The 26,966-nt window shown below is 40.5% G+C and overlaps 1 protein-coding gene across 9 annotated transcripts in view; it reads right to left on the reverse strand.

The window, feature by feature from the left end:
- Window positions 1-26,966, reverse strand: part of rngtt (RNA guanylyltransferase and 5'-phosphatase) — a 399,787-nt gene that overhangs the window by 175,894 nt on the left and 196,927 nt on the right. Inside the window, exon 13 of one of the 9 annotated variants that reach the window (XM_041187207.1) lies at window positions 23,223-23,622. The exons of the other annotated variants lie outside the window; for them this stretch is intronic. Coding sequence (XP_041043141.1) covers window positions 23,353-23,622 — 270 coding nt within the window. The 3' untranslated portion in view covers window positions 23,223-23,352. Of the gene's footprint in view, window positions 1-23,222; window positions 23,623-26,966 lie in introns of those variants that run through there. 9 annotated transcript variants of the gene reach the window in all.

Genomic DNA, 26,966 nt, shown 5'->3' on the forward strand with positions numbered 1-26,966 from the left:
CATACAGACACATAGGCACAGACTATATTTTACAATAAATTCCCATAACATTATGGACATTATTATATCTTTCTGACACCTGGCTGAGAATTCTTCAATGTGATTGGCTATTTCGCCTGCTTGATGACATCATTGTTGCTGGACGCTCAAGATCTCCTATAGCTAGTACCAGAATGAAAATAACATTAGGAAAGACTCCACAGCACAAATTTGTGGGCTGCTTTCCTCAAGGTCAGTGGTGAGTGCCATTAGTTGTTGCTGACTGCAACATCTAAGCCAATTTATTCTAGAGTTTTCTTGTTCTAAATTGATATTATTTATATTCAACAAAGGGTCTATCACTTACAACTATAGCACATGCGGCACAGAGACAGAAATGTGGGACTGAGGTTACAATCAGTTCAGCCATGATCTTATTGAATGGCAGAGCAGGCTCAAGGAGCCTAGTGGCCTACTCTGGCTCTTAATTCGTATGTTCGTATGTATGTATATGTATGTATGAGACAGGCCATTCAGCCTAACCAGCCCATACCAGCATTTTAAGTTCCACTCAAGCCTCTTCCATCCTTCCTCACCTAATTCTATTTGCATAAGCCCCTTCTTCCTCATATGCTTATCGCGCCTCCCTGTAAATGCATCTATACTATTTGCCTCAACTATCCCCTATGGAAGCAAGTTCCATGCTCTCACCACTCCAGAGGTAAAGAAGTTTCTTTTGAATTCCTTGTTTGATGTCTTAACAATATTATGTTGATGGCCTTCAATTTTGTTCTTCCCCAAAAGTGGAAACATTCTATTGATCAAAGCTCATCATAATTTTCAAGGCCTCCATTGGTCACTGCTCAGCCTTCTCTTTTCAAGAAATGAGACCCAGCCTGTTCGTCCTTTCATGATAGGTATAAACTCACAGTTCTTTTTTAAAATTTGTTGTTGGGTGTGAGCATCACTGGTAAGGTCTGCATTTATTGCCCATCCCTAATTGCCCTCAAATGGCGGTGGTGAGCCACCTAAAACTTAGTGGCATGTTAGGCCATTTCAGAGTGCAGTTAAGTGTCAATCACATTGGTGTGGATCTGGAGTCACATGTAGGCCAGGCAAGGATGGCAGATTTCCTCCCCTGAAGTTCCAGATGGGCTTTTACGACAATCTAGTAGTTTCATGATCTTCATTAATGTGACTAACATTTTATTCCAGATTTATTAATTGAATTAAATTACCTCAGTGATTTGGTGAGATTTGAATTCATGCCTCTGGAGTATTAGTCCAGACCTCAGGATTACTAGTCTAGTAACATTACCACTATGCTACCATCTTCATATTAATGTTTTATGTTTACTCGCCCTATCATCAATGAAAAGCTGACTGGCTAATAGTTGCCTGGAAATATTCGTTTCCCCTTCTGAAAAATAGGTAAAAGGTTAGCTATCCTCTTTATATTATGTATTTTAATATGTGATTATAGGATGATATTCCAAATGAGACAATTTGGAAGCCTATCAACATTGAGAGGTTACAGTATTATAAATTCAAAAGTTACCAATATTTACCAATATTAGCTCAATTCAAAGATGTACTGATTACCTTCGAGTATACGTCAAATAGCATTCTATCCTGCACAGACATAAAGATTACCTCCTATAATTTGAAGATTAAAGTACAATTTAAGCCCTTATTGTCAAATCATGTGCAATTACAAACAGCGATATCAGGATAATATGTAGAAGATGTGGCACTCCCTTGTATTAGCCAGTCAAGAGCATACCACAAACACCGGATCTATACACTCGCTAAAAGCAGAAACTGCTGTCTACTATGACATTTCCATAATAGAAAATGGAAAACAATAAAACGTTTAAAATTTGCAGTCTTTTTAATTTACAAAGATTATAAATAATAACTTGCCCTCTAGTATGTTCCAAGGTGACAATACATCTTGGAGTTGGGAGGATGTTAAAAAAGTCAAGCATTATTCATTCAGCTGATGAAGTCAGTTCGGCCAAGTGATAAGGACATTTGATGCAACCAACCCCAAATTTATTTAGCTGAATACACTACAGGCTGAATATAAAGACTCTATGTTTTATTTAATAACAATTTACTGATATGTTCTTTAAATTCCCTCTAAATTCAAAGTAAAACTCAAGTACACATTAGGGAGCAAAAAAAAATGACCAGAGGTCTTGGTCCTGATTACAATCCAGCAACCTCGCTTTGCAAGTGTTTGTTGGTACATGTTGAGTTGATAAGTTTCTCTACCATGTGGTTCAACAGCCTACTGACATTCTTGCTCATTTGGACAAGACATCTGCAAGACTATACCACAGCTAAGAGTATTCAGGGGAGAAGAGGTGAGTATTTTTTGCAAATAAGTAAAAACATGTCAAACTTGATTTTTAAAAAATATTCATGTGGATGTGGCATCGCTGGTTAGGCCAGCATTTATTGCCCAGCCTTAATTACCCTTGTTCCGAAGGCATATTTTAAGAGTCAACCACATTGCTGTGGGTCTGGGGTCACATGTAGGCCAAACCAGGTAAGGATGGCAGATTTCCTTCCCCAAAGGGCATTAGTAAACCAGATGGGTTTTGTGGTCATCAGACTTTTAATTCCAGACTTTTATTGAATTCAAATTTCACCATCTACCATGGTGGGACTGGAACCCAGGTCCCCCGAAATTATCCTGGGTTCTGGAATACTAGCCCAGTGACAATACCACTATGCCGGCCCCTAAATAAATACATACAGACAGTGTAATCCCAGCAATAAGTCACTTGGTAATGTAAAAGGCTGTAACTCTAGCACCAGTGCAAATTAACATACTGTCCTCTATACCTGATGTCCAGAACTTATTTCAATTAGTGAACAATTCTATATATTCTACAGCCATTTATCTTCTGGTCAAATTGCACATTCTTCTTAAACAACACTTAATGAATGTCATATGTGGAAGACAATTTTAAACTGATTAATTACACCAGTGAATTTATTCATCTTGTGGGCAGTTAAATTAATCATGTATGCAAGAGGATGCCAACGAACAATGTTAATTTCCAGCAGCTATTCTTTGCCAAACCAAATCCACAGATGTTGATTAAAAGACCAAAAACCTACCATGCAAAACTAGGCTACTTTAACTAATACAACCAAACTGGCAGTGCTATGATTGTGCCTTCACCCCACAGACTGCAGCAGTTCAAGGCAGCAGGGGTGGCTGGAAGTGGACAGTAAATAGTGGTCTTGCCAGCAATGCCCACATCCTGTAAATGAATATAAAAAGTAAAGCTGGACCCTTGCTTAACCAAGTCATTCCATAGAGGAGTTGGAACAAAATGTATAATTAAGCCCAAATAGATCTTTGACAATGATAGGACAAATTTAGAGAGTAATTAGCAAAGCATATGGGATCTTGGGCTTAATACATAGAATAACTGAGTACAAAAGCAGGGAAGTTATGTTGAACCTGCATAAAGCTCTGGTGAGGCAACAAAAGAGCATCCAATCTGGTCACAACACTTCAGAAATGATGGGATGACCCTTAAGTGGGTGCAAAAGAGCTTTACCAGAATGGTTCCAGGGATGAGGGGTTTTAGCTACAAAGTTAGGTTTGAGAAGTTGGGATTGATCTCCTTGGAGCAAAAGAGGTTGAGGTAAGATTTGATAGACGTGTACAAGATGGTGTTTAGATAAGGCGGACAAAGAAACACTCTTCCCATTGCTGGTGGTACAAGGACTAGATGACACAGATATAAGGTTTTGGGCAAGGGTGCAGGGAGGATGTTAGGAAGAACTTTATTTAACTGTAGCAAATGGTGATTACCTGTTACTAGTTGCCTACAAAGCTGGTGGAAGCAATCAACATTTTTAAAAGGAAATTACATGGACATTTGAAGAGGGAAATAAACTTGCAGGGCCATGAGGATAGAATGTGGAAAGGGACTGATCGGGTTTCTTTACAGACATCCAGCATGACTACAATCCATGTTATCTTCTCAGCACTGTTTAGGGTGTGGCTATTAGCAAGTTGGCCCTTTTACCAATTGTTCGGCACAGGAAGGAAAAAATGAAGTTATCAAGGCAAAAATAAAATGTCAACTATAAGAAGACAGGAGATGCTTATTATAGCCCATATTAAAAAAAACAAAGGAGATGCTCCACCATAACAGGATACTTGAAGCAGTGATGCAATATCAGGTAAATATCCAAAAAAAAGACAACCAAGTCAGAAGTCACCGGTAAATTAAGTCACTAAATTTATAAGATTTTTTTTGAAGTATTGTATATAAACAGAAAACTGACATGTTTCTTCCATTTGGGGAATGTAGTTATACATCCTTTGGCAAATTCTACCATCTCTCCATTTTTAAAAACCTCAATTTTTTTTTCATTTCTTCATTTCTACTTTGCCTTCACCACCCACAACTCTCATAATTCTTTCTTTACCACCTGTTTGACATCGAGTTTTTCTCAAATTCCGTGTTAGGAACACTATGAAAATGTAAGTATTAACTGTTATGTTGAAAAAATGCTCTGTAGCTGCACATGGATACCAGGGGAGCCAGAGTACCTACCAATCTCAATAATATACCTTTTGGATGCATTTTAGTACCGTCAAGGGAAGATGAAACTAAGGAATTGTGAAAGGCTTTTCAAATGATGGAAGGAAGGCATGAGTGCAGCTTTAATGCACCCCCTTCCACGTCCCCAGTGTCAACCTCCTTTTCCAAAAATCAATTTCCATTATACAGCAGAGACTGAAAAGCACTCTCAGTCAACCAGTGTACAAAGGGAAAGAATAAACACCACCCCAATGATTCCGACTATTGAGTGAAATCATACACTTGCCGTTATAGATCAGATGTATTAGCTATGATATGAACATATACAGGTTTCTTAAGTGAAACAATTGAATCAAAATTTTAAAAAATATCTTTTTCCTTTTAATCTGGCAAGCATAGACTAAACCTAAAGGTTTATAACATAAAAACATATTTGGAAAATGTATTTCACCAATAACTTGATTAATCTTACTTGCAAAGATGTTTTGTGTGTTTGAATAGCTTTATGAATACTTTACATGAAGGTTTCAGCTTTTCCCAAAAGTCTGGGCTTCAAGTTGACATTTTGACCCAGTGCTTTTAATCTTAGTAACTGCTGGGTGATCTTGAGAAAGTGCCAAATTTCCCATTAAATATCAGGATTCTGTCAGTTGGACAGCAGGCTGACTTCTCATAGTGCAAAAAGATTTTGGAGTGTTCAAATATTTTGGAAATAAAAGGAATGAAACAACCAAAATTCCGTTAAGTTTCATAATGGGAAATTTGGCCTCCAACGTAGTACCCGTAAAACACAGCTGGACAGCATTGGGATGGGATAATACACCTAATGTCTCCCTTAGACAAACAACATTTAAATGGCAGCACTTCCAATTTTAAACAGTGAAAGATGGTGACTTTTCTGTTCTTAGACTGTGCCTCAGAAACATTGTTACTTTGAGCCACCTCAGTCTAAAGTAAACATTTCTACACAGGTTACTAAAACAAAGTATTGAAATATATAAGCAGCAATATTTTTTACTAAATAAAAGATAATCTATAATTAAGGGAGGAGGAAAATGAGTTTCCCATTTTTCTCACCTTTTCTCCCCTTCCCTTCTGATGGCCACGACTCTAACTGGGATAAATGCATACAGCCCCGGTACCTAGACAAAGTGGTTACTCTTCCTATGTGGGATGAAAACGTGAATATCAATGAGCAAATTGAGTATATAGAGTATCACAACCTGCCTATTCCTGACCTCATTAAATATTTGATCAGTCTCCAACAGCAGTTACTGCACAAAGGAGTTGGTTTTGGAACATTGATGGGTTTTTCTTTTCTCAGTCCTCAGACACCAAGGTCAATTTGTGCATCTCAAGTGCAAATCAAATGGGCAGCTGCTCACTTGGAACTAAAATATGTCTTAAATAGGTAGTTTAAGCAAGATATTTCTTTGGGACAGGAGATTTGAGGGAAACACTGGGGTGCTACAATATGTAGTTATATAACCATTTGCCTTGTGAGCATTCAATCAGTGTCAATTCAACAGTATCCCTTTCAATAGCTAGAAAGAGATATCAAAACTAAATCATTTTCACAGCCCTATCTTTGACACACCAAAAACAGGTTGGTTCAGATCATGATGAAAAAGAAGGCATTTTCTTATAACATGAATATACGATGAGGGTGTCTCAGAAATGACCTAATAATGAGTGTTCCACTAAACTTCTTAATTTCTCTTCTGGAAACTTTTAACTGGACTATTGTTGAAATTACATAGGTATTTTCATTTGTTGTTTTGTTAACTTTTTACTCAAAAGCATAAGAACAGCCTTCAGCACAGCAAGGGATATTATCAATTTTACATACTGCTAAATGATGAACAGTACACATGTATATCTTAATACTGACATCACAAAAAGGCTGTGAGTTGACTGGTAGACGAGTATTGCTTTGTTCACTTTCTCCTAAGTGAGTGAGTTAATCCAAGGAGTTGGGAAATTAAAATTTCCATTTTTTGTTTAAGATAATAATGTCAAAAAAAATGCAAGTAAACTTAGCTATATTTAAGAGATATCAGCAGAGCGGAAGTGAATAGCTTGTGAATCTTTCTTTTTTAAGTAGTAAGTTTTATTATCTAATCGATAGAGGAATGGCAGGGAAGCTCCAAACTATAGAATGCACAGCTTGTGCCATGTGGGAACCCCAGGACACTTCCCGTGTCCTTGATGACCACTACATGCAGGAAGTGTCATCAGCTGCTGCAGCTCAAACTCTGGGTTTCATAGCTCGAGCAGCAGCTTGTCACTGCAGCACAGCCGTGAGATTGAGAGCTTCATGGATTGCATGTTTATAGATGTAGTCACCCCATAGCTTAAGAGTACACAGAGGAGAAAGATAGAGTGATCACTAGGCAGATAGGAAGAAACAGGTAGGTAGTGCAGGAGTCCCTGTACTTAAATAGGAAAATAGTAGCTAAAGCTAGTGTTGGTCTTCCAGAGAGTGAGCCTGGGGAATTTATAATGGAAAATAAGGAGATGGTGGAGGGGTTGAACAGGTATTTTGTGTCTGTCAACTTAGAAAACTTCCCAAAGACACCTGCAAATCAAAAGGTGAACAAGAGGAGACAAACTTAAAGCAATCACCATCACTAGGGAAAATGTTCTGGGAAAACTATTAGACCTAAAGGCTGACAAGTCCCCAGGATCAGATGGCCTGAATCCTAGGGTCTTAAAAGAAGTGGCAGCACAGATACTAGATGCATTGGTTATAATCTTCTAAAATTCCTTAGATTCTGGGAGGGTCCCAGTGGATTAGAAAATAGCCAACCTAATACCTTTATTGGAGGGAGACAGAAAACAGAAAACTACTGGCCAGTTAGCCTAAGATCTGTCATAGGGAAATTGCTAGAATCCTCCGTAAAGGATAGGACCCTGTCTGTGAATATGTGGCTTCTAGCATGCGTAAGTGAGCCACATTGTGATCCCGACAGTGAAATGAGATTCAATGCTTAGGCGAAAAGATAGGTGTTTCTGCTGCCACAGACGTGAATCCAAGATGGTGTGTTGCCTCCCTGGTGCCACAGTCAAGGATGTCATTTAACAGTTGCAAAGCACCCTGACTGGGGAGGGTGAACACCCAGCAGTCATGATCCACATCAGTACCAACGACATAGGCAGAAAGAGTGATGTGGCCCTGCACTCAGAATTTAAGGAGATAGGTAGGAAATTAGCAAGCAAGACCTCAAAAGTAGTAATCTCGGGATTACTCCCAGTACTATGTGCATGTGAGCATAGAAGTAGGAGGATAAAGCAGATGAATGTGTGGCTGGAAAGATGGTGCAAGAGGGAGGGCTTAGAACTAGGGGACACAGTTTAAAAATAAGAGGTTTCCCTTTTAAGAAGGAGATGAGGAGAAGTTTTTTCTCTTAGAGGGTTGTTATAATGTGGAATTCTCTTTCTCAGAAAACAGTGGAGGCTGGGTCATTAAATTTATTCCAGGCAGGGTTATGTAGATGTTTGATAGACAAGAGAGTCAAGTTATGGGGGGCAGACAGGAAAAGTGGAACTGAGACCATAACCAGGTCAGCATGATTTTATTGAATGGCAGAACTGGCTCAAAGTGCTAAATGGCCTACACCTGCTTCTAAGTCCTACGTTCCTCTCCCCTGTTATTTTGCCAATCACCTTAAATCTGTACCCTCTGGTTACCAATCTTTCTACTAGTGGAAATGGTTTCTCTTTATTTACCATATCAACCCATTCAACTAATCTTCCCCTAAGCCTTCCCTGCCTCCATGGACAACAATCTCAGCTTCTCTGTTTTCTCTATACAATACAACTGAAACCCCTCACCCCTGCTAGCATTCTACTAAATCTCCTCTGCACCCTCTCTAAGGTCTTGACATCCTTCCTAAAGTATAATGCCCAGAATTGGACACAGCACATTCAGCTGATACCTAACCAGTGGTTTATAAAGATTTAGCATAACCTCCTTGCTTTTATATCAATGGCTCTGTTTATAAAGGAGTACACATTTTTAAACAATCTGATCCATTTGCCCTGCCATCTTCAAAGATTTGGGTAGACAATCCTCATATTGCTCTGTTCCTGCACTTCTTTTAAAACTCTATCATTATTTTATTGGTTCTCCTCATTCTTCCTTGCAAAATGCATCACTTTGCATTTCTCTGTATTAAATGTTATCTGTCATGAGTTTTCCCACTTCTCTGTCCTCCTGAAATCACATATACATTTTCATTTAAAACGTGAAACCAACTTTGAATGTTTCAATAGCATAATGTATAACTGAACATATGTAATTGATTAATATGTATGTCAGAGTCTTCTGAATTAGCTTTACAAACAGGCAGTTATCTGTAGGTTGAGCTTTATCGCATCACGATAATGCACACAAGCTCGATTGATGACATGTGGATTTATCCTTCCTGTTCGGTTCTTGACATGAAAACACAGATGTTTAGGAGTATACTGTTTGCTCTCTCCACAACATCCAATTTCCATCCACCAACAGCTGCAACTTGGCTGTCAAAGCAGCAACATAGCATGACCTCAGCACAAAATATGCCATCTTAACAAGAAGAAATTCCTGTAAACACAAAAAATTGAAAAGGTGGGGACGGGGGTGATTTTATACCCACTGAAAGCAACAGGCAATTGCAATATTATAATTTACTCCAAGCTTGAAATTGGTAAGACATCAGGGCTCTTGCAAAAATTCAGCTATCACAGGGCAATGCATAATGCAAGGAGCTGACTTCACTAATATTCTAATATAAAGAATCAAAAATTATTTTGCTGTCATGATCTTTGACCAGACCCCCAAGTTTTTGGATGGATTCGGTTAGGGACCAATAACGTTTTGTTCAAGTAGACAAAATTTGAGATTCAAGACACTTGCCCAGTGAATAAAGCCAGAAGTTCCCACAAGTTTTGAACAAACAAAAATAAACTTTACTATACAAGGTCAGGAAGATAAAACAATTTACTATCTTATATTCTAAACATTCAGGGTAAAAATGAGCTGCATGTGAATTAACAAGCAAACCGTGGTCAAACACACCATGCTACATAATAAATGGAAGATGCGACCAATACAGAGTCCATGGTTTCTCAACACCCCACCAAGTTGTCAGTAAACACCAAGTCAACCAATTTTACTGAAGCTCTGTCTCTCTCAAAGAATTTCAGTCTTCACCTTCGGAGATCTAACCTGGGAATTCTCTCCAAAAGTCGAGCAGAACACCACTGTTCCAGAGGGATACCTTTGACCCAATGGCCTGCAGCATGGAGTCACCAACCTTTGGCTGTCTTCTGGAATCTTCAGGGCATCCTCTGAACCCTCTTCAATTACCACACTCGGATGGCATCAACAAAGGCCCATCTCACAGGATTTCAATTTCATCTCCCCAGATTCCATTCCCCTGGATTCCTGAGTATGCACTCAAGCACCAACTCACAAACACAACTTCAGATCTTTGGCTGTGCCGAGCAGAACACCCTGCTCCAAAGGAGTACCGTTGCCCCAGCAGCCCAAAGCGTGGAGGCGCCAGCCTTCAGTTGCCTTCTTCACTTAAAATCTGCTCCCCACTGGCTTTTTCTTGTTTGGAGTCTGTTTCTCTGCTTCTCTCTTTTAACTGAACTGGGGTCTTTTCCTATCCCTGTCCCCTCTCTGGGATTCTTCTTTTGGGACCTCTCCCTGTCCCCTTGCCCTTTGGACCTCTTCCTGTCCCCTCTCCCCTTTGTGATCTCTCCCTGTCCCCTGCCTGAGACACTTGCCTTCTGCGGAGCTCCGCTCTTGTTCACCACTCTTTTTTTTGTTCTTCCTGCAGAGGTGCGCTGAGCCCGAAGAGTTCAAAAAGTGCAGAGCTGCACCTGTGCAGCCCACTTCTGGTCTGTGCACGTGCAAAAGCTCCAAGGCAGCTTGAAGTTCCCGACCTCCACTCAGTTTCCAGAACAGCTTTTCCTTGGATGAAAGAAAGCTTCACTATAGTGAAGGTTTCTTTACAATGGCTTTATAACTTCTTTACAAGAAGGACTTATCATAAGCATCTTAACAAATAGCTTATTACACATTATACAGATAACCTATCTTTTTTGCTCCACAATTTCATATCCCATACTATAAAGGTCCCAAGGCTTAACGAAGACAAAAGCCAGTAAGTGTAAAACTAGGAAGAGCAGGATTTAAACATCATAGAATTATCAAAACTCTGAACCATTAAAAACCAAAGCTGTTGGAATGTCATTGTGAAAAGAGCAATGAAATTCTTGAAATTCAATGCAATCTATAGAACAAAAAGGATGAGCAGTAGGGAAGAGCAAATCCTGACTCAGGCCAGGCCATATGGGGGACAGAGAGAGACTTGCTGCTGGGCTTTAGGAGGCAGGGTGCAATTGTGTGAGTGTGGTACATGGTGAAGATGAAAAGATTCACTGCCCAGGGGTGTGGGAGAGGGGTGAATGTGTGTGTAGGTGAGGTTGAGTGTGTGCGCGCGGGTTGGAAGAGGGTGAGAGTGTGTGTGTGTGTGTGTGTGTGTAGTGGAGAGGGAAGAGCGTGGTGTGAGAGAAAGAGATAGGGTGATCATGCATGTGTAGGGGGGAGAGGGTGAGTGCGCGTGAGTGTGGGGTGGGGGAAGAGGGTGAGCGCGCACGTGTGTGGGGGGAAGAGGGTGCGTGAGCACGTGTGTGGGGGGGGGGAGAGGGTGCATGCATGTGTGTGTGTGTGGGGGGAGAGAGTGCGTGCGCATGTTTGTGTGCGTGTGTGTGTGTGTGTGTGTGGGGAGGAGAGGGTGAGTGCGTGTGGGGGGGGGATGTTGAGTGAGTGTGTTGGGGGGGAGAGGGTGAGTGTGCATGTGTGTGTCAGGGGAGAGGGTGAATGCGTGTCTGTGTTGAGGGAGAGGGTGAGTGTGTTTGTGTGTGGGGGGAAGAGGGTGGGTGTGTTTGTGTGGGGGGGTGGAAGAGAGTGAGTATGTTTGTGTGTGGGGCAGCGGAAGAGGGTGAGTATGTTTGTGTGTGGGGGAGCAGTTGAGAGGATGAGTGTGTGTATGTGTGTGTGGGTGAGAGGGTGATGGTGTGTGTGTGTGTGGACGAAAGGGTGGGGGTGTGCATTTGTGTGAGTGTCTGGTTCAGTCAAAGGATTCCCATCCACCAACACACAATCACACAGTCTCTGTCCCTCTCACACTCTAATGGCGATCTTTATTAATCACTCTATAATTATCAATTTATTGTTTTGACATTGCTTTATTTTTGCTCAGTAAGTTGCTTCTTTTGTTCATGCCACAACTTATTTTGAAATTCACCTTTAATGTTATGCCAAACTTTATCTTTCTGAAATTTGCATATTGGCCCCTTGAGCGAGAAGAAAACGGAAATGTGGCCTCCCCAAATGAAAAGGTTGGACAAGCCTGCTCTACCATGATTGTTTTTCTTGACTGGAAAAGCTTCTGCTTTCTCCATAAAGCTAGACTTTTTTCTATTACTTCAGCTTCCCTGTGCTTTTACAAAGAGAGTTTTACTGCCCCCTAACTGCCTAGGTGATGCCCATCTGACAAAACTGCTGCTTCCCATACCTTAGAAACTCTGTGGTCTTCTAGGTGTGACAAAATAGCTATTGGGATACTGTTTCAAAATTCTTCCAGTATCATGAGCTCCCTCACGTTCTCAAAATTTTATATGTAACTTCAGTGATCAAAACCACCGATTCCACAACATTTCTTTCTCCCTAGCAAATTCTACAAACGTTTCATTGTTTTATTTATCTTTAGAGTCCAAAATTTCAACTGATATGCTCCAGAGACAAGCTTGTAGCATTAAGTGCCACTGCTTTAACTGCCTCATATTCTGAGGATTGTTCTTCCAAAAGGCTAGAATACACATCTTTGGCCATCCCAACCAAAACGCTGTGCAAAATGAGAGTCCATGTGTCCTTTGGCCACTTCAGCTTTGTATCCAACTTTTCAAACGAGATAAAATATCTCTAAACTCTGTTTTCAGTGAATTTACGCAAAAGGTGAATACTCTGTTCTATCAAAGCTTGGAATGGGACTCGATTCCTCATCTGAACTACTAGACTCTCTTTGATCCAGTAACCTAAGCTTTTCTCTAGCCAGTTCATGCTGTCTGATTTCTTTCTATCTCTGGGGTTCATGTTCAAGCTTTCACATTTCAATTTATTTTTCCAGTTTGAACTTTTTCATTTTTCTTTTTCAAGTTCAAATTCAAGATTTTGCTTTTCTCTATCTCTTTCTATCTCAAGCTGCTTGACCTGCAACCAGTTAACTCAACTAAATTGTTACCTGGATTAACTTTTTCTTCTTCCCATCTCAGATGCTGTTGTATTACCTCAATTATTTCTGTTTTCTTCGGCCCTGTTTTTAACTCTTAATGCTAACTCTTCTGCTAGTGCAATTAACCTAGCCTTGATTAATTGCTGTAGATCACAGAGATAAATCTACCCTCTCCGGAAAAGTCGCAGCAATTGACAAAGTTACTCTGCTTTTCATCAGTATAGTAAAATTCACAGTGGAAATCCTGTCAAACCTCAGAAAGTATCAGCACTCGTATTTTTGTCTGTGGATTCAAAATCCTGCAAGAGCCCCCAATTTATGTTATGATCCTCAAATTTTTGGTAAGATTCAGTTAGGGGAAAATATAACATCTTGTTTAAAGTAGACAAAGTTAAAGATTCAAGACACTTGCCCAGTGAATAAAACCACAAGATTCCACGGGTTTTGAAAAACAAAACCAAATTTTCCTATACAGAAAGATAAAACAATTTACGTTTGTTATACTCTTAACGTGCAGGGTGAATATGAGGTACATGCAAATTAACAAGCAAACTGTGGTCGAAAGCACACCACTACACAATAAATGGCAGATGCAGCCAAGTCAGAGTCCATGGATTTCTCAATAAACCACCCAAACGACAGTAAACATTAAGTCAAACAATCTCACTGAAACTCTGTCTCTCTCACAAGGGATTCGTGTCTTCAACCTTGAAGATCCACTCTGGGAATTCTCCCCAAATGTCGCTCCGAAAGCGTCAATGACGACCCACCTTGCAGCGTTTCAATTCCATCTCCAAAGATTCCATTCCCCTGGATTCCTGAGTATGCACTCGGGCGCCAACCTACAAGCACAACTTCAGGCCTTTGGCTGTGCCAAACAGAACACTACCGCTCCAATGGCTCGCAGCCCAGAGTCACCAACCTTCGACTGCTTTCTTCACTTAAAAGTCTGCTCCCTGCAGGCCTTTTCCTGTTTGGAACCTGTTTCTCTGCTCCTCGGTTTTTAACTGAACCCAGACCATTTGCTGACCTTGTCCCCCTCTGGGACTCTTCTTTTCGGAGACTCTTCTTTTCAGACCTCTCCCTGACCCCCTGCCTGGGACACTTGCCTTCTATGGCATTCTGCTCCCAGTCACCTGACCTGCGTTTTCACACTTATTTTTTCTTCCTGTACAGGCATGCTGCGCCCAAAGAATTCAAAGTGAAGGTCTGCACATGTGCCAAAGCTCAGAGGTCCATCGGGAATTGAAGTTCCCGACCTCCACTCTCAACAAGCTAAGTATAGTTTTCATTGCATTAGTGCTAGTGTTGGAATTGTTAAACACAAGGCCTTTTGTAGAATCATGTCATTGAAAATCTAGGAAAAAAATTGCTTGTTGCCACCAATATAATCAGAGGTAATTTATGTTTAGCTAAGCTTTGTTACTTCTTATTGCTAGAGATATAGACTAACATCTTGATCTCATCAGGCAGGTTACTTAATGCGGGTCTGGCAGCATCGGCGGAGAAGAAAAGAGTTGACGTTTCGAGTCCTCATGACCCTTCGACAGAACTTGAGTTCGAGTCCAGGAAAGAGCTGAAATATAAGCTGGTTTAAGGTGTGTGTGTGGGGGGCGGAGAGATAACAAGGCAACAGAGAGATCCGGAAATCTTGTCGCAGAGAGGAACAGAACTTCTTCAAGGAGGTAGGCATTTCTTGAAGAGCAGTGGCAGTCAATTAAACACAGAGATAAAAACAAAAAAACTGCGGATGCTGGAAATCCAAAACCAGCATCCGCAGTTTTTTTGTTTTTATCTCTAGGTTACTTAATGCACCGACTAAACATCCTGAGCAAGCTGCCAAAGATTTGTAATTTAATCTTTTAATCAATTAACCTATAAATTATGACAACGGATCTTTTCGTTAACTCGCAATTAACTATATCGGGAATGCAATTTTTCAACTTTAAAATACAGGGCAAACACTTCTTTAAAGTAAATTACCAGGGAACTTCAAATGACTGATTACTTAAGCAGCAGCAAATAGAGATTGGTGATTGGTATTTTTGCAATCATACTTCATATTGGTGCTACTTTCCCAACCAGTTAGTGAAGGAATTCAGTCAGTGCTGAAGTACATAAAACAATATGTATGTAAATGCATATTAATATGTTTAACTCATTATAGAACTAAGAAACAATTATTTAAACATGAATATAATAGATTGCTTAATTTGGAACATAGGAATTGCTAAACGAAAAAGACTAAGTTTCATCTAATTTGCCTTCTACCATCCTAGTAGTCACATGACATGATAATGGAGTTGTTGACTAATCATAGCAATCAATCTCTACAATTTAGTCTACAATAGACCCAGACATATTGCACAGAAAATCCCAGTGGAGGCGAGCTTTGGGAACCCATCAGCCCCAAGTTACCTGATCCTTCTAAGCATGCTTCACTTATCACATCATATCTCACATTACTCATACTGATGCCAAACTTTTATTTTATGGAAGAAATCCAACTACTTAGGAACATAAGAAATAAGAGGAGTAGACCATATGGTCCCTCAGGTCTGCTCCCATGCAATAAGATGGTAGCTGATCTGATCTTCCTCAACTCTACTTTCCTCCCTTTTCCCCATAACCCTTCACTTCCCCAAAGTTCAAGAATCTGTCCAACTCAGCCTTGAATATATTCAATGACACAGCATCCACACCTCTCCGGGGCAGAGTTTTCCAAATATTCATGACTGGCTGAGAGAAGAAATTCTCCGCCTTACTTCTCAATTCTACCGCGAGGGGAAGCATCTTCTCAGCATCTTAGGGTGCTGAGAGGAGTAGCTGCAGAGAGATAATGCATGCATTGGTTGTAATCTTCTAAAATTCCCTAGATTCTGGAAAGATCCCAGCAGATTGAAAAACCGCAAATGTAACACCTCAGTTCAATGAAGGAGGGAGACAGAACACAGGGAGATATAGGCCAGTTAGTCTAACAACTGTCATTGGGAAAATGCTAGAATCCAGGATTAAAGAGGTAGTAGTAGCACATTTAGAAAATCATAACACAATCAGGCAGACTCAACATGGTTTTGTGAAAGGGAAATCGTGTTTGATAAATTTATTAGAGTTCCTTGAGGATGCAACAAACAGGGTAGATAAAGGGAAACCCGTAGATGGTGTATTTGGATTTCCAATAGGTGCCACATAAAAAGTTATTACACAAGATAAGAGCTTGTGGCTTTGGGGGTGATATATTAGCATGGATAGGAGGCTGGCTAACAGCAAAGAGACAGTCAGAATAATTGGGTCATTTTCATGTTGGCAAACTGTAACCAGTGGAGTGACACAGGGGTCAGCACTGAAACCTCAACTATTTATGAACTATATTAATGACTAGGATGAAGGGACCAAGTCTATTGTGGTCAAATTTGCTGATGATACAAAGACGGGTGGGAAAGCAAGTTGTGAGAAGAATATGAAGAGTCTACAAAGGGATATAGATAAGTGAGTGGACAAAATTTGGCTGATGGAGTATAATCTGGGAAAAGGCAAGGTTGTCTATTTTGGCAGGCAGAATAGAGAAGCAGAGTATTATTAAAACAGAGAGATGCTGCAGAATGCTGTGGTAGAGAGGGATCTAGATGTCCTTGCACATGAATCACTAAAAGTTAGCACACAGGTACAGCAAGTAATTAAGGCAAACAGGATGTTGACCTTTATTACAAGGATGATGGGGTATTAAAGTAGAGAAATCTTGTTACAACTGTACAGGACATCGGTGAGACCACACCTAGAGTACTGTGTGCAGTTTTGGTCTCCTTACTTAAGGAGGGACATACTTGCATTGGAAGCAGCTCAGAGAAGATTCAGTAGACTGATTCCTGGGATGAAGGGGTTGTCTTTTAAGGAAAGTTTGAGCAGGTTGGCCCTATGATTCTGGAACACGACCTAACAGCACTGTGGGTACACCTACCCCACATGGACTGCAGCAGTTCAAGGAAGCAGTTCACCTTTTCAAGGGCCTAGCCAGTGACTCCCACATCCATGAATGAATATATTAAAAAAAATTCCAAGGGGGCTTGACAGGGTAGATGCTGAGAGGATGTGAGGGAATCTAGAGCTACAAGGCAGAGTTTCAAAATAAGTGGTCTCCCATTTAAGATGGAGCTAAGAAGGAATTTCTTTGAGGGCCATTAGTGTTTGGAATTTTCTCCCCGGGCAGGGTGAACAACTGTCCCAAATTTTTCGGGACTGTCCAGGAATTTGGCGCCCGTCCTGCATCCCGGTCCTGGGAGGAAGGGGTTGGCGCAGGCTTGGCGGCTGGGGGGAAGGGGTCCGGTCCAAGCAGGCTTAAGAAAATGAGGGGTCCAGGCAGGCCTCAGTAGGAAGAGTGGCTCGGGCAGGTATGAGGGGGAAAACCCCCTATTTTACCCTTAAGGCCTCATCAGGCCCCCCTCCCACAACCCCACTCCTCAGGGAGTTATCCCTTATCTTCTTCCCCTAGTATTGATCATCCTGTCTCCAGCAAGCAGTGGAACCTGGGTCATTGAATATATTCAAAGCTGAGTTAGACAGATTTCTGGTCTGTAAGGGAGTCACAAGTTACAGGTCATCAGGTAGGACAGTGGAGTGAAGGCCACATCAGGTCTTCCATGATCTCATAGATTTGCAGAGTATGCTCGGTGGGCTAAATAGCCTACTCCTGCTTCAATTTCTTAAGCACTTATGTACCCCTCAGAATAATGTTTCAAGAACATCACCTATCATTCTTCTAAAGTCCAATGATTATAGGACTAACCTGCTCAACTTTTTCTCATAAGGCAGCTCCTTCATCCTGGAAATCAAAATCACCTCTCATTCTTCCAAAATTCAATGATTATAGGCCCAACCTACTCAACCTTTTCTCATAAAACAGCCATTCATCGTGCAAATCAACTTAGTGATCCTTCTCTGAAGTGTAACTATATCCCTCAAGAAAATAAGGAAACCAAAACTGTATGCAGTACTCCATTGTGTAGTCCCACCACAGCTATGGCAAAATTATCTGATTTTATACTCCACCAGCCCTTCGCAATAAAAGCCAACATTCCATTTGTCTTACTAATTACTTGCTGTATCTGCATGCTAATATTTTGTATTTCATGTATGAAAGCACCCAGGTCTCTGTAGGGCAGTATTCTGTAGTTTGCCTTGTTATTCATCCTACCAAAATAAATAACTTCAAATTTAGCCACATCATACTTGCCAATGGCCAAAAATTTGGCAGCTCACTTAACCTAACAATATTACTTTGCAGACTCTTCGTCCTCCTCACAACTTGCTTTCCCACCTATCTTTGTATCACCAGCAAATTTGGTTATAATACATTCAGTCCCTTCACCTATGTTATTAATACATATTGTAAATAGTTGAGGCCCCAACACTGATTCCTGTGGTACCCCAATAGTTAAGTTTGTCAACCTGAAACTGACCCATTTATCAATAAAGCAATACATTATTTAAATGGAGACTGATTGTTTTAAGAGATGAATCACAAAAAGTTGATATACAAATGCAGCAAGTGATTAGGAAGGCAATGTGCAGTTTTGGTTTCCTTGCTTAAGAAACTGCATTAGAAGCAGTTCAGAGAAGGTTTACTTGAATGATTCTTGTGATGAAGGGCATTATTTTCTGAGGAAAGGTTGAACAGGTTGGGACTTAGAAAAATGAGGGGTAATCTTATTGAAACATATACGATCCCAAGCGAACTTGATAGGGTGGATGCTGAAAGGATGTATCAGAATCACAGAATCTCACAGTGCAGAAGAGGCCCTTCAGCCCATCGAGTCTGCACCGACACATGAGAAACACCTGACCTACCTACCTAATCCCATTTACCAGCACTTGGCCCATAGCCTTGAATGTTATGACGTGCCAAGTGCTCATCCAGGTACTTTTTAAAGGATGTGAGGCAACCCGCCTCTGCTACCCTCCCAGGCAGCGCATTCCAGACCGTCACCACCCTCTGGGTAAAAAAGTTTTTCCTCACAGCCCTCCTAAACCTCCTGCCCCTCACCTTGAATTTATGTCCCCTTGTGACTGACCCTTCAATTGAAGAGAGAGAGAGTCTGAGAGAGACTAGAACTGGGAGCTAGAGTTTAAAAATAAGACGTCTCCCATTTAAGACAGAGATGAAGGGAGGGCCATTAGTATATGGAGTTCTCTTCCCCAGAGAGCAGTGGAGGCAGGGTTGTTGAATATTTTTAACATTGAGTTAGATAGATTCTAGGTTAACAAGGGAGCCAAACGTTATAGGGAGTAGACAGGAAAGTAGAGTTGAGGCTACAATCTGATCAGCCATAGTCTCAGCAAATGGTAGAGCAGGCTTGAGGGGCCAAATGGCCTACCTCTGCTCCTAATTCATACGTATGTTCGTATTTATGATTTTCTAATCCATTGGGATCTTTCCAGAATCTAGGCGATTTTGAAAGATTACAGCTAATGCATCCACTTTCTCTGCAGCCACTTTTTTTAAGACCCTAGGATGCAGGGCACTAGTCAGCCTTTGGTCCCATTAGTTTGCCTGGTATATTTTTCTCCTGGGATAATAATTGTTTTAAGCTCCTCCCTCCTTTTTGCCTCCTGGTTTTCTACAACTTGAATGAATCAATACTATTTGCTTCCACTATTCTCCCTAGGGAGTCTGCTGCATAGATTGAACAACCTGGAGAAAAGTTCATCAATGCTCCATGCTGACTCCATCAACATTATGTCAACATTATCCCACCACAGGAGCTCTGATTCCAACTCTGGACTTAATACCATTATTTCCTATCCATTTTCTGTTAGTATCATGTTACTTGCTACATAACCAAGCCTATGCCACTTGATTTTTCCCTGTGTCATTAGTGTGCGCATTTTGGCTGCCCCATGGGACCAGAGCTCATTATTTTTATTTATACTTTTTCATGTTTTTGACTTTTCCCTTTAGGCCTCGCTCTCCTTTCATCATGCCTCTTTCATGCTTATCCCTCCTCGGGTACCATGCCCTCCCAAATTCCTAACCCAACCCTTTAGCACTTTTTGACATTCTTTGCTGCCATTCCAGGTTTGACTTCTTAGATAAACCTACAGCTTTCTGCTTTGCCTCATTGGCATCCTCTGACAGGCTCAGCCAAGCACTTGACAATGCCTCATTACAAGCAATATCCCAACTGCCACAACCCACTCCCTCTTTCTCACTCAGCGCTTCAGAATAGAATCAGGAATGGCCCAATATGCTGCTGGTTTCTTTTAAAAACTGAAGATCAATCCAAACATCAACGGATACGCATCAAAGTGCAGTCTTGTGACTAGCTTATGAATGTCCAATAGTTTTCCCATTGCCCAGACGAAAGCAATTTGGTGAAAAGAAAATGTAACATCCAGCAATCAAAAGTTTATCTTGCAAACAGGAAGAGGTACTAATCTGTACCTGTCATGTGCTTTCAAGGTGATGTTTCCACCTTCCTAGATTGTTGGGAGCACGAGGCTGCTCAACTGTAATGTGGCCATCTCGGAAACTAATATATGAATGGCACATAGGGTTATGGGAAAAAGGCCAATTTTAGTGAGTTGGAGGAGTCTGTTGACATTACAGGTAATGCTGATTTCAAACTACTTAACATTATTGTCTCAGGAAAAACAGACTCAGTATACGCACATGGAAGGATTATAAACAATGAATACAATTTAAGGGTTGAAAGCATGTATGAAAGATTGGTATCATGGACTTATGGTATTTTATTTTATAAGAAAGTTCACGAGGAATTACTTGACATTTGTGTTAACCAAAAAAATCATATTGTTGATGAATGTGAACACTTCAATTTCTGGCAATAAGCACTCCAAGGTCAGAAAAAGGATGAACCAAATGCATGTCTTAAACTGAACACCAGGAGAGTAACTTTACCATATCATTATACCATTATTGAAATGCATGTTTTATTTTTCTGACTCCCTCAGATGCAAGTTCATGGTTTGGCTTGTGCTTGAAAACATCTTCTAAACTATTACCAACTTTATAAGTTACCCAAAAAGATCTTTCTACATTTAACAATATTCTGGTCTAAAATTAAAAATCAAGTTCAAGCGGAAAAAAGGATAACTCCTCCATTATATGGCATTTTTCCAGGTTTCCTATGAAAACCACACTCAAAATATTTTCCACCAGTATAGAGGCATTTGATAAAACATGACTTGCTTCAGAATGCTTCCACTGAGTCTCATGGAAGCAATCATTTCAAATTGTGAGTGGCATTTTACCAAAGAAATCAACACACACACCACAACAGAGGTCAGAGAAGCATGGGACAGAAGGACCCCAAATGATGAGTTTCTGTTAGAATCATATCTCTTAAGACTGAAGTTTTTCTTTTACAAAGTGGAAGGACCTAGCATGGTCTGGACATGTGGGAGCTAACCTGGGGTTCTTTTTAAAAAAGGATGTCACAAGTTCACCTTGGAACTGTCAACAGGCCTCTTCTAAGAAATCACCCGACCTATATGATATTTGAGAAGGAGTCATTTGTTTGTGTTGAACTGCAAAGGATTTAAATAAATGAAAAGCTGGGAGACAAAAAGGCAATCACATGGAAGAGAGGAGAAAACTTAAGTTGTGAACCTGCTTGTTTTGAAGGCAGTCTTGTTAATGAACAATCTGAGAAAGGAAGGCTACCTTGACTGGCTCCCCCTCTCTATCTTGCCTAAACTTGTGTACGGCTATCAACCTGTAGTCGAAGAACCCTCATGAGAGTGTAACGGGTCTACGTTTGGACCTGCAAAGCTGAGCCCAGTGGTGAGAACTTCCAGGCTTCCAACAGTGGTCCATCATCAGTGGTGATAACACCAGGTTGACAGTGGCGAGACCCTATGGAGTTTATCCTTTATTTTATAACGCCCATCCTCCAAAGTCCATCTCTGCAGTATCTGTTTTTCTTTTTTGTGTGTGCGCGCATGCGCGCTGGGGGAATTCTTTAGGAAGAAATAGAAGTTATACTTTATGATCACAATTGTGTGTTAACCAGTGTTTGCAGCTTGATTAAAGACGTTTTGTTTAAAAATAAATTAATCATTGAGTTTTTGAAAGAAGCCTGGTCAGACTTTCTTCTTCAAGGTACTAGAGGTATAGGTACACAATTGGCATTTGGTTGAGAAAATTAAACATTTAGATTAATGCTATGGCCTGCAGAGTAGTGGGGCTTGATAATTCGCATACTCCTCCCATCCCGGTCGTAACATATGGAACCGAAAATGTATTGTTCATAGCAGGATATCCCCAGAATTCATCAGAAAAGTAGCCTGTAGGAACAGTACTTTTCCTACAAAGTTTTTCACACTCTGTTAAGGAAGACAATTTTAAAACTCTAGGTTTCCTCTTGGCTGGTTTCACTGAGTACGAGCTAACAACACAAAGTTTATGATCCAACTTTTGTCCCATATAACTGCACCACACCTCAAATCAGCAAGTCTATTTGACATTAGTACTAAGATAATTTGGTTGGGAAATCAGATAGCCTGGAATATACTGAAGCAATAAGATAAAATTATTATCCATATAATTTATTTTCAGCTCTTGAAGGCAATACTGCAAACTAGAGATAAAAATTTATCTATCCAATTTAAAAGTGAAATGTTGAATACCTTGGACAGAACCAAGTCTAATATTTGCCTAAAAATATTTCAATCTTAATAAGAAATACTGATGCGCTCTGCTTTTGCTAATTAAAATACAATGTATCTGTTAACTGAAAGTTGTTTCAGTGCAAAAAAATTGAGCTAGACAGTATTTCAAATAAAGCAAATTAAATTAGAACAGCACAGGAAGTAACAATAAATATGAAAAAAAATTCTATCCATCCAGTCATCGAAATTACTGCATTAAGTTAGCCCTCACCACCCTTTGAACAAACAAAATCAAAATAATAAATCGAAAAGAATGCACACAAAAACTGCATTAGTGGTAAAACATGACCTGCCCCTGAATCACTCTGGGCTGCATCTGGCTCCTACCAAATGCTGCTATTGCTTTGCTTGGGGATTAACTTTGCTAAAAGCTGATGAAAGCAAAAATGGTTACCCACATAGTCATCCATAAAAAGTGCAATAAACTATAAAGTTTATATTGCTGAAAAGGGAGACATGTTGCCAAAACTTTTCATCCTGCACTGGTTATAGACTGAAGTGGAGGATTAATTTAAATAATCCTGAATTCTCCTCTCACTACCCAACCGTAAACAGAAAGGTGTTTTTGATTTCTGATCTCCCCCTTTATAAGTGGTAGCGTATTTCCCCCGACCCTTCAGTTAGGAGTGATCCAATCCTCTATTAATAACCCCACAGCAAACTCAAGATAAGTTAAAATAAGGTTTAATTTACACACACAAAACACAGGAAAGGGATTTTGCAACGTCTGCCTTTTTTTGCACTCATACAATGAAAAAGGGATAAGGGAAAGAAAAGGGGTACAGGACAAGCCCACAATAAAAATAAGAGTCATGGTTTTACACGTGTCCAGAGTCCAGATTCGTAAGTCCAGTGATGTATTCATTCAGAGCTGAACTGTTACAGGGTGATCCGACTTCCACGATGGAAGGCGGCACGTAGAGATGAATTAGAACTGAAGGCACAGGTACAGATGGTCCAAGGTTCCAATCGTTCACAGTGTAGACGAGGGTCAGGCCATTAACCTGGACAGAGCTTTCTGCTGCTACCTGTTGGATGGTAAAATCGTAGACAGAGGCAGGCTGCTTGCCTGGAGTTCTGCTTCTCTTCTGAGGTCAAACAGGGAGTGAAGATAAAATGCAAGAGCTGTATAATTAAAGGAATTCAAATAGCTCAAATCTCAGTCATGTGACAGGGTGGATTCAGGTCGAGCTATTCAACTAACAAAGGTGCTTGGTTGAAACCTATTGTGTTTTGGGGCAGATAACAGTGGGGTTATTAGCACAACATTGGAGATTAGAAGTCACAAATAGCTCTCCCTTTTCCATAGCTGGCTGGTGCAGTAGGACTTACTTAAGTTGTTGTACAGGGTCCTTTAGGGAACAATGATCAATATGTTGGAATTCTTCATTAGGATGGAAAGTGAAGTAGTCCAATCTGAAACGAGGGCCCTAAATCTAAATAAAGGAAACTATAACTGTATGAGAGGCGAATCGGCTACAATAGGTTGGGGAACTTCATTAAAAGGCATGATGGTGGCTAGGCAATGGCTAAAATTTAAGGAACGAATGTACGCTTTGCAACAGTTATACATTCCTTTCTGGTGCAAAAACACAACAGGTAAAGTGGCCCAACCATGACTAACAAAAGAAATTAAGGATAGTATTAGATCCAAAGGGGAGTCATATAAATTTGCTACAAAAATAGCAAGCCCAAGGATTAGATTCAGTTTTGAATTCAGCAAAGCAGGGTCAATAAACTCATTAAGACGGGAGAAATAGAGAATGAGAATAAACTTGCAAGAAACATGAAAGTGGACTGTAAAAGCTTCTATAAGTATGTAAAAAGAAAAAGGTTAGTGAAGACATATTACAGTCCAAAACAGGATAGTTTATAAAAGAGGACAAGGATATGGCACAGCAATTAAACAACTACTTTAGTTCTGTCACAGAGGAAGACACAAATAACTTCCCTGAAATTTTCATTTTTTTACTTATTCATTCATGGGGTGTGGGCATCGCTGACTAGGTCAGCATTTATTGCCCATCCCTAACTTTTAAAGGGTCATCCACATTGCTGTGGGTCTGGAGTCACATGTAGGCCACGTAAGGATGGCAGATCTCTTTCCCTAAAGGACATTAGTGAACCAGATGGGTTTTTACAACAATTGGCAATGGTCATCATTAGACTAATAATTGCAAATTTTTATTGAATTCAAATATCACCATCTGCCGTGGTGAGATTCGAACCCAGAGCATTACGTTGGGTTCTAGAATACTAGTCCAGTGACAATGCCACTACGCCACTGCATCCCCGCAAATACTAGGGAACCAATGGTCTAGGGAGATGGAGGTATTGAAGAAAATTAGTATCACTAAAAAAAGTAGTGCTGGAGAAATTAATGGGACTAAAAGCCGTTAAATCTCTAGGGCCTGATAATCTACATCCCAGGGTACTAAAGGAGGTGACAATGGAAATAGTAGATGCGTTGGTTGCCATCTTCCAAAATTCTGTAGATTCTGAAATAGTTCTGGCAGATTGGAGGGTAGCAAATGTAACACCACTATTTAAAAAAGGATGGAGGGAGAAAACAGGGAATTACAGACCAGTGAGCCTAACATCAGTAGTAGGGAAAATGCTAGAGTCTATTATAAGGGATGTGGTTACAGAACACTGTTATTAGGCTGAATATTAATGGAATTAGACAAAGTCAAAATGGATTTATGAAAGGGAAATCCTGTTTGACAAACCTGCTGGAGTTTTTGAAGACATAACTAGTAGAATAGATATGGGGGAACCAGTGTATTTGGATTTTCCAAGAGCTAAGATAAAGTCCCAGATAAGAGGTTACTGCTCAAAATTAAAGCACCTGGGATTCGGGGTAATATACTAGCATGGATTGAGAATTGGTTGACAGACAGGAGACAGAGAGTAGGAACAAATGGGGTCTTTTTCAGAGTGGCAGGAGGTGACAAGTGGGGTACCATGGAGATCAATTCTTGGGCCCAAACTATTCGCAATATATATCAATGATTTAGACGAAGGTACCAAAGATAATATTTTCAATTTTGCTAATGATGCAAAACTAGGTGGGAACGTGAGTGGTGAGGAGAATGTAAAGAGGCTTCAAAGGGCTTTAGACAAGTTGCGTGAATGGGGATAGCTGTGACGTTATCCACTTCAGTAGGAAAAAGCAGAATGGCAGAGTATTATTTAAATGATGACAGATTGGGAAATGTTGATGTACAAAGGGACCTGACCATCCTTGTCCACCAGTCACTGAAAATAAGCATGCAGGTGCAGCAAGCAGTTGAGAAGGCAAATGGCATGTTGGCCTTCATTGCAAGAGGAATTGAGTACAGGAGCAAGGAGGTCTTACTGCAGCTGTGCAGCGCCTTGGTGAGACCATACCTGCAGTATTGTGTGCAATCCTAGGCCCAACCATCTTCAGCTGCTTCATAAATGACCTCCCTTCCATCATAAGGTCAGAAGTCGGGATATTCGCTGATGATTGCACAATGTTCAGCACCATTCGCGAATCTTCAAGTATCGAAGCAGTCCATATCCAAAGGCGGCAAGACCTGGACAATAACCAGGTTTGGGCTGACAAGTAGCAAGTAACATTTGTGCCACACAACTGCCAGGCAATGACCATCTCTAACAAGAGGGAAGCCAATCATCGCCCCTTGACATTCAATGACATTACCATCGCTGAATCCTCCGCTATCAACATCCTGGGGGTTACTATTGACCTGAATAGGACTAGCCACATAAATACTGTGGCGACAGAAGCTAGGAATCCTGCGGCGAGTAACTCACCTCCTGACTCTCCAAAGCCTGAAACACCAAAAAGCAGCATCTATAGTTCCTCCGCTAACTGTGTTTGGATACTTTTCTCAAGTTACGGCTACTGAAGAAATTTTGTATGACGCAGATTGTTCTTCAGAATTGCAAAAACACAAACTCTATACCATTAGCCAAGTGGTGTAGAGATGGAAAGATACCATATGGGCCCTAGTATGGCTTAAATGAGTGAACCATCTGCGTAATATGTGAGTAATAATGTCATGAATCTGTTTTGGTTGTGTGCCTGAGTTGTGTTGGGCCAGATTTTGCTGCAGCTGAGCATCTAACAACATTTACTGTTAGTTAAACCTGCACTTGTATGTTTAAGTTTTTTAATTTATTTGCATAGTAAGTTGCTGAAATTGCAAGGTGATGACGGTGCAGTAATCCGTCAGTGATGAATGGGTACCTGATTAAAATTGGGGATGCACAAGAGGTCAGAATTAGGAGCACAGATATCTCGGAGGGTTGCGGGACTGGAGGATCCCCAACTCATGAGCCCTTGTCTTGCCTATTAATTTTTTGTGTGATGCCTCAACAAATGTGTTTTGGAAATCCATGTATACTACATCTATTGATTCCCCTTTATCTACCCTGTTTGTTCCAT

The sequence above is a fragment of the Carcharodon carcharias genome, chromosome 5 (assembly GCF_017639515.1).
Source record: "Carcharodon carcharias isolate sCarCar2 chromosome 5, sCarCar2.pri, whole genome shotgun sequence".
In the NCBI taxonomy this organism is placed as follows: Eukaryota; Metazoa; Chordata; class Chondrichthyes; order Lamniformes; family Lamnidae; genus Carcharodon; species Carcharodon carcharias.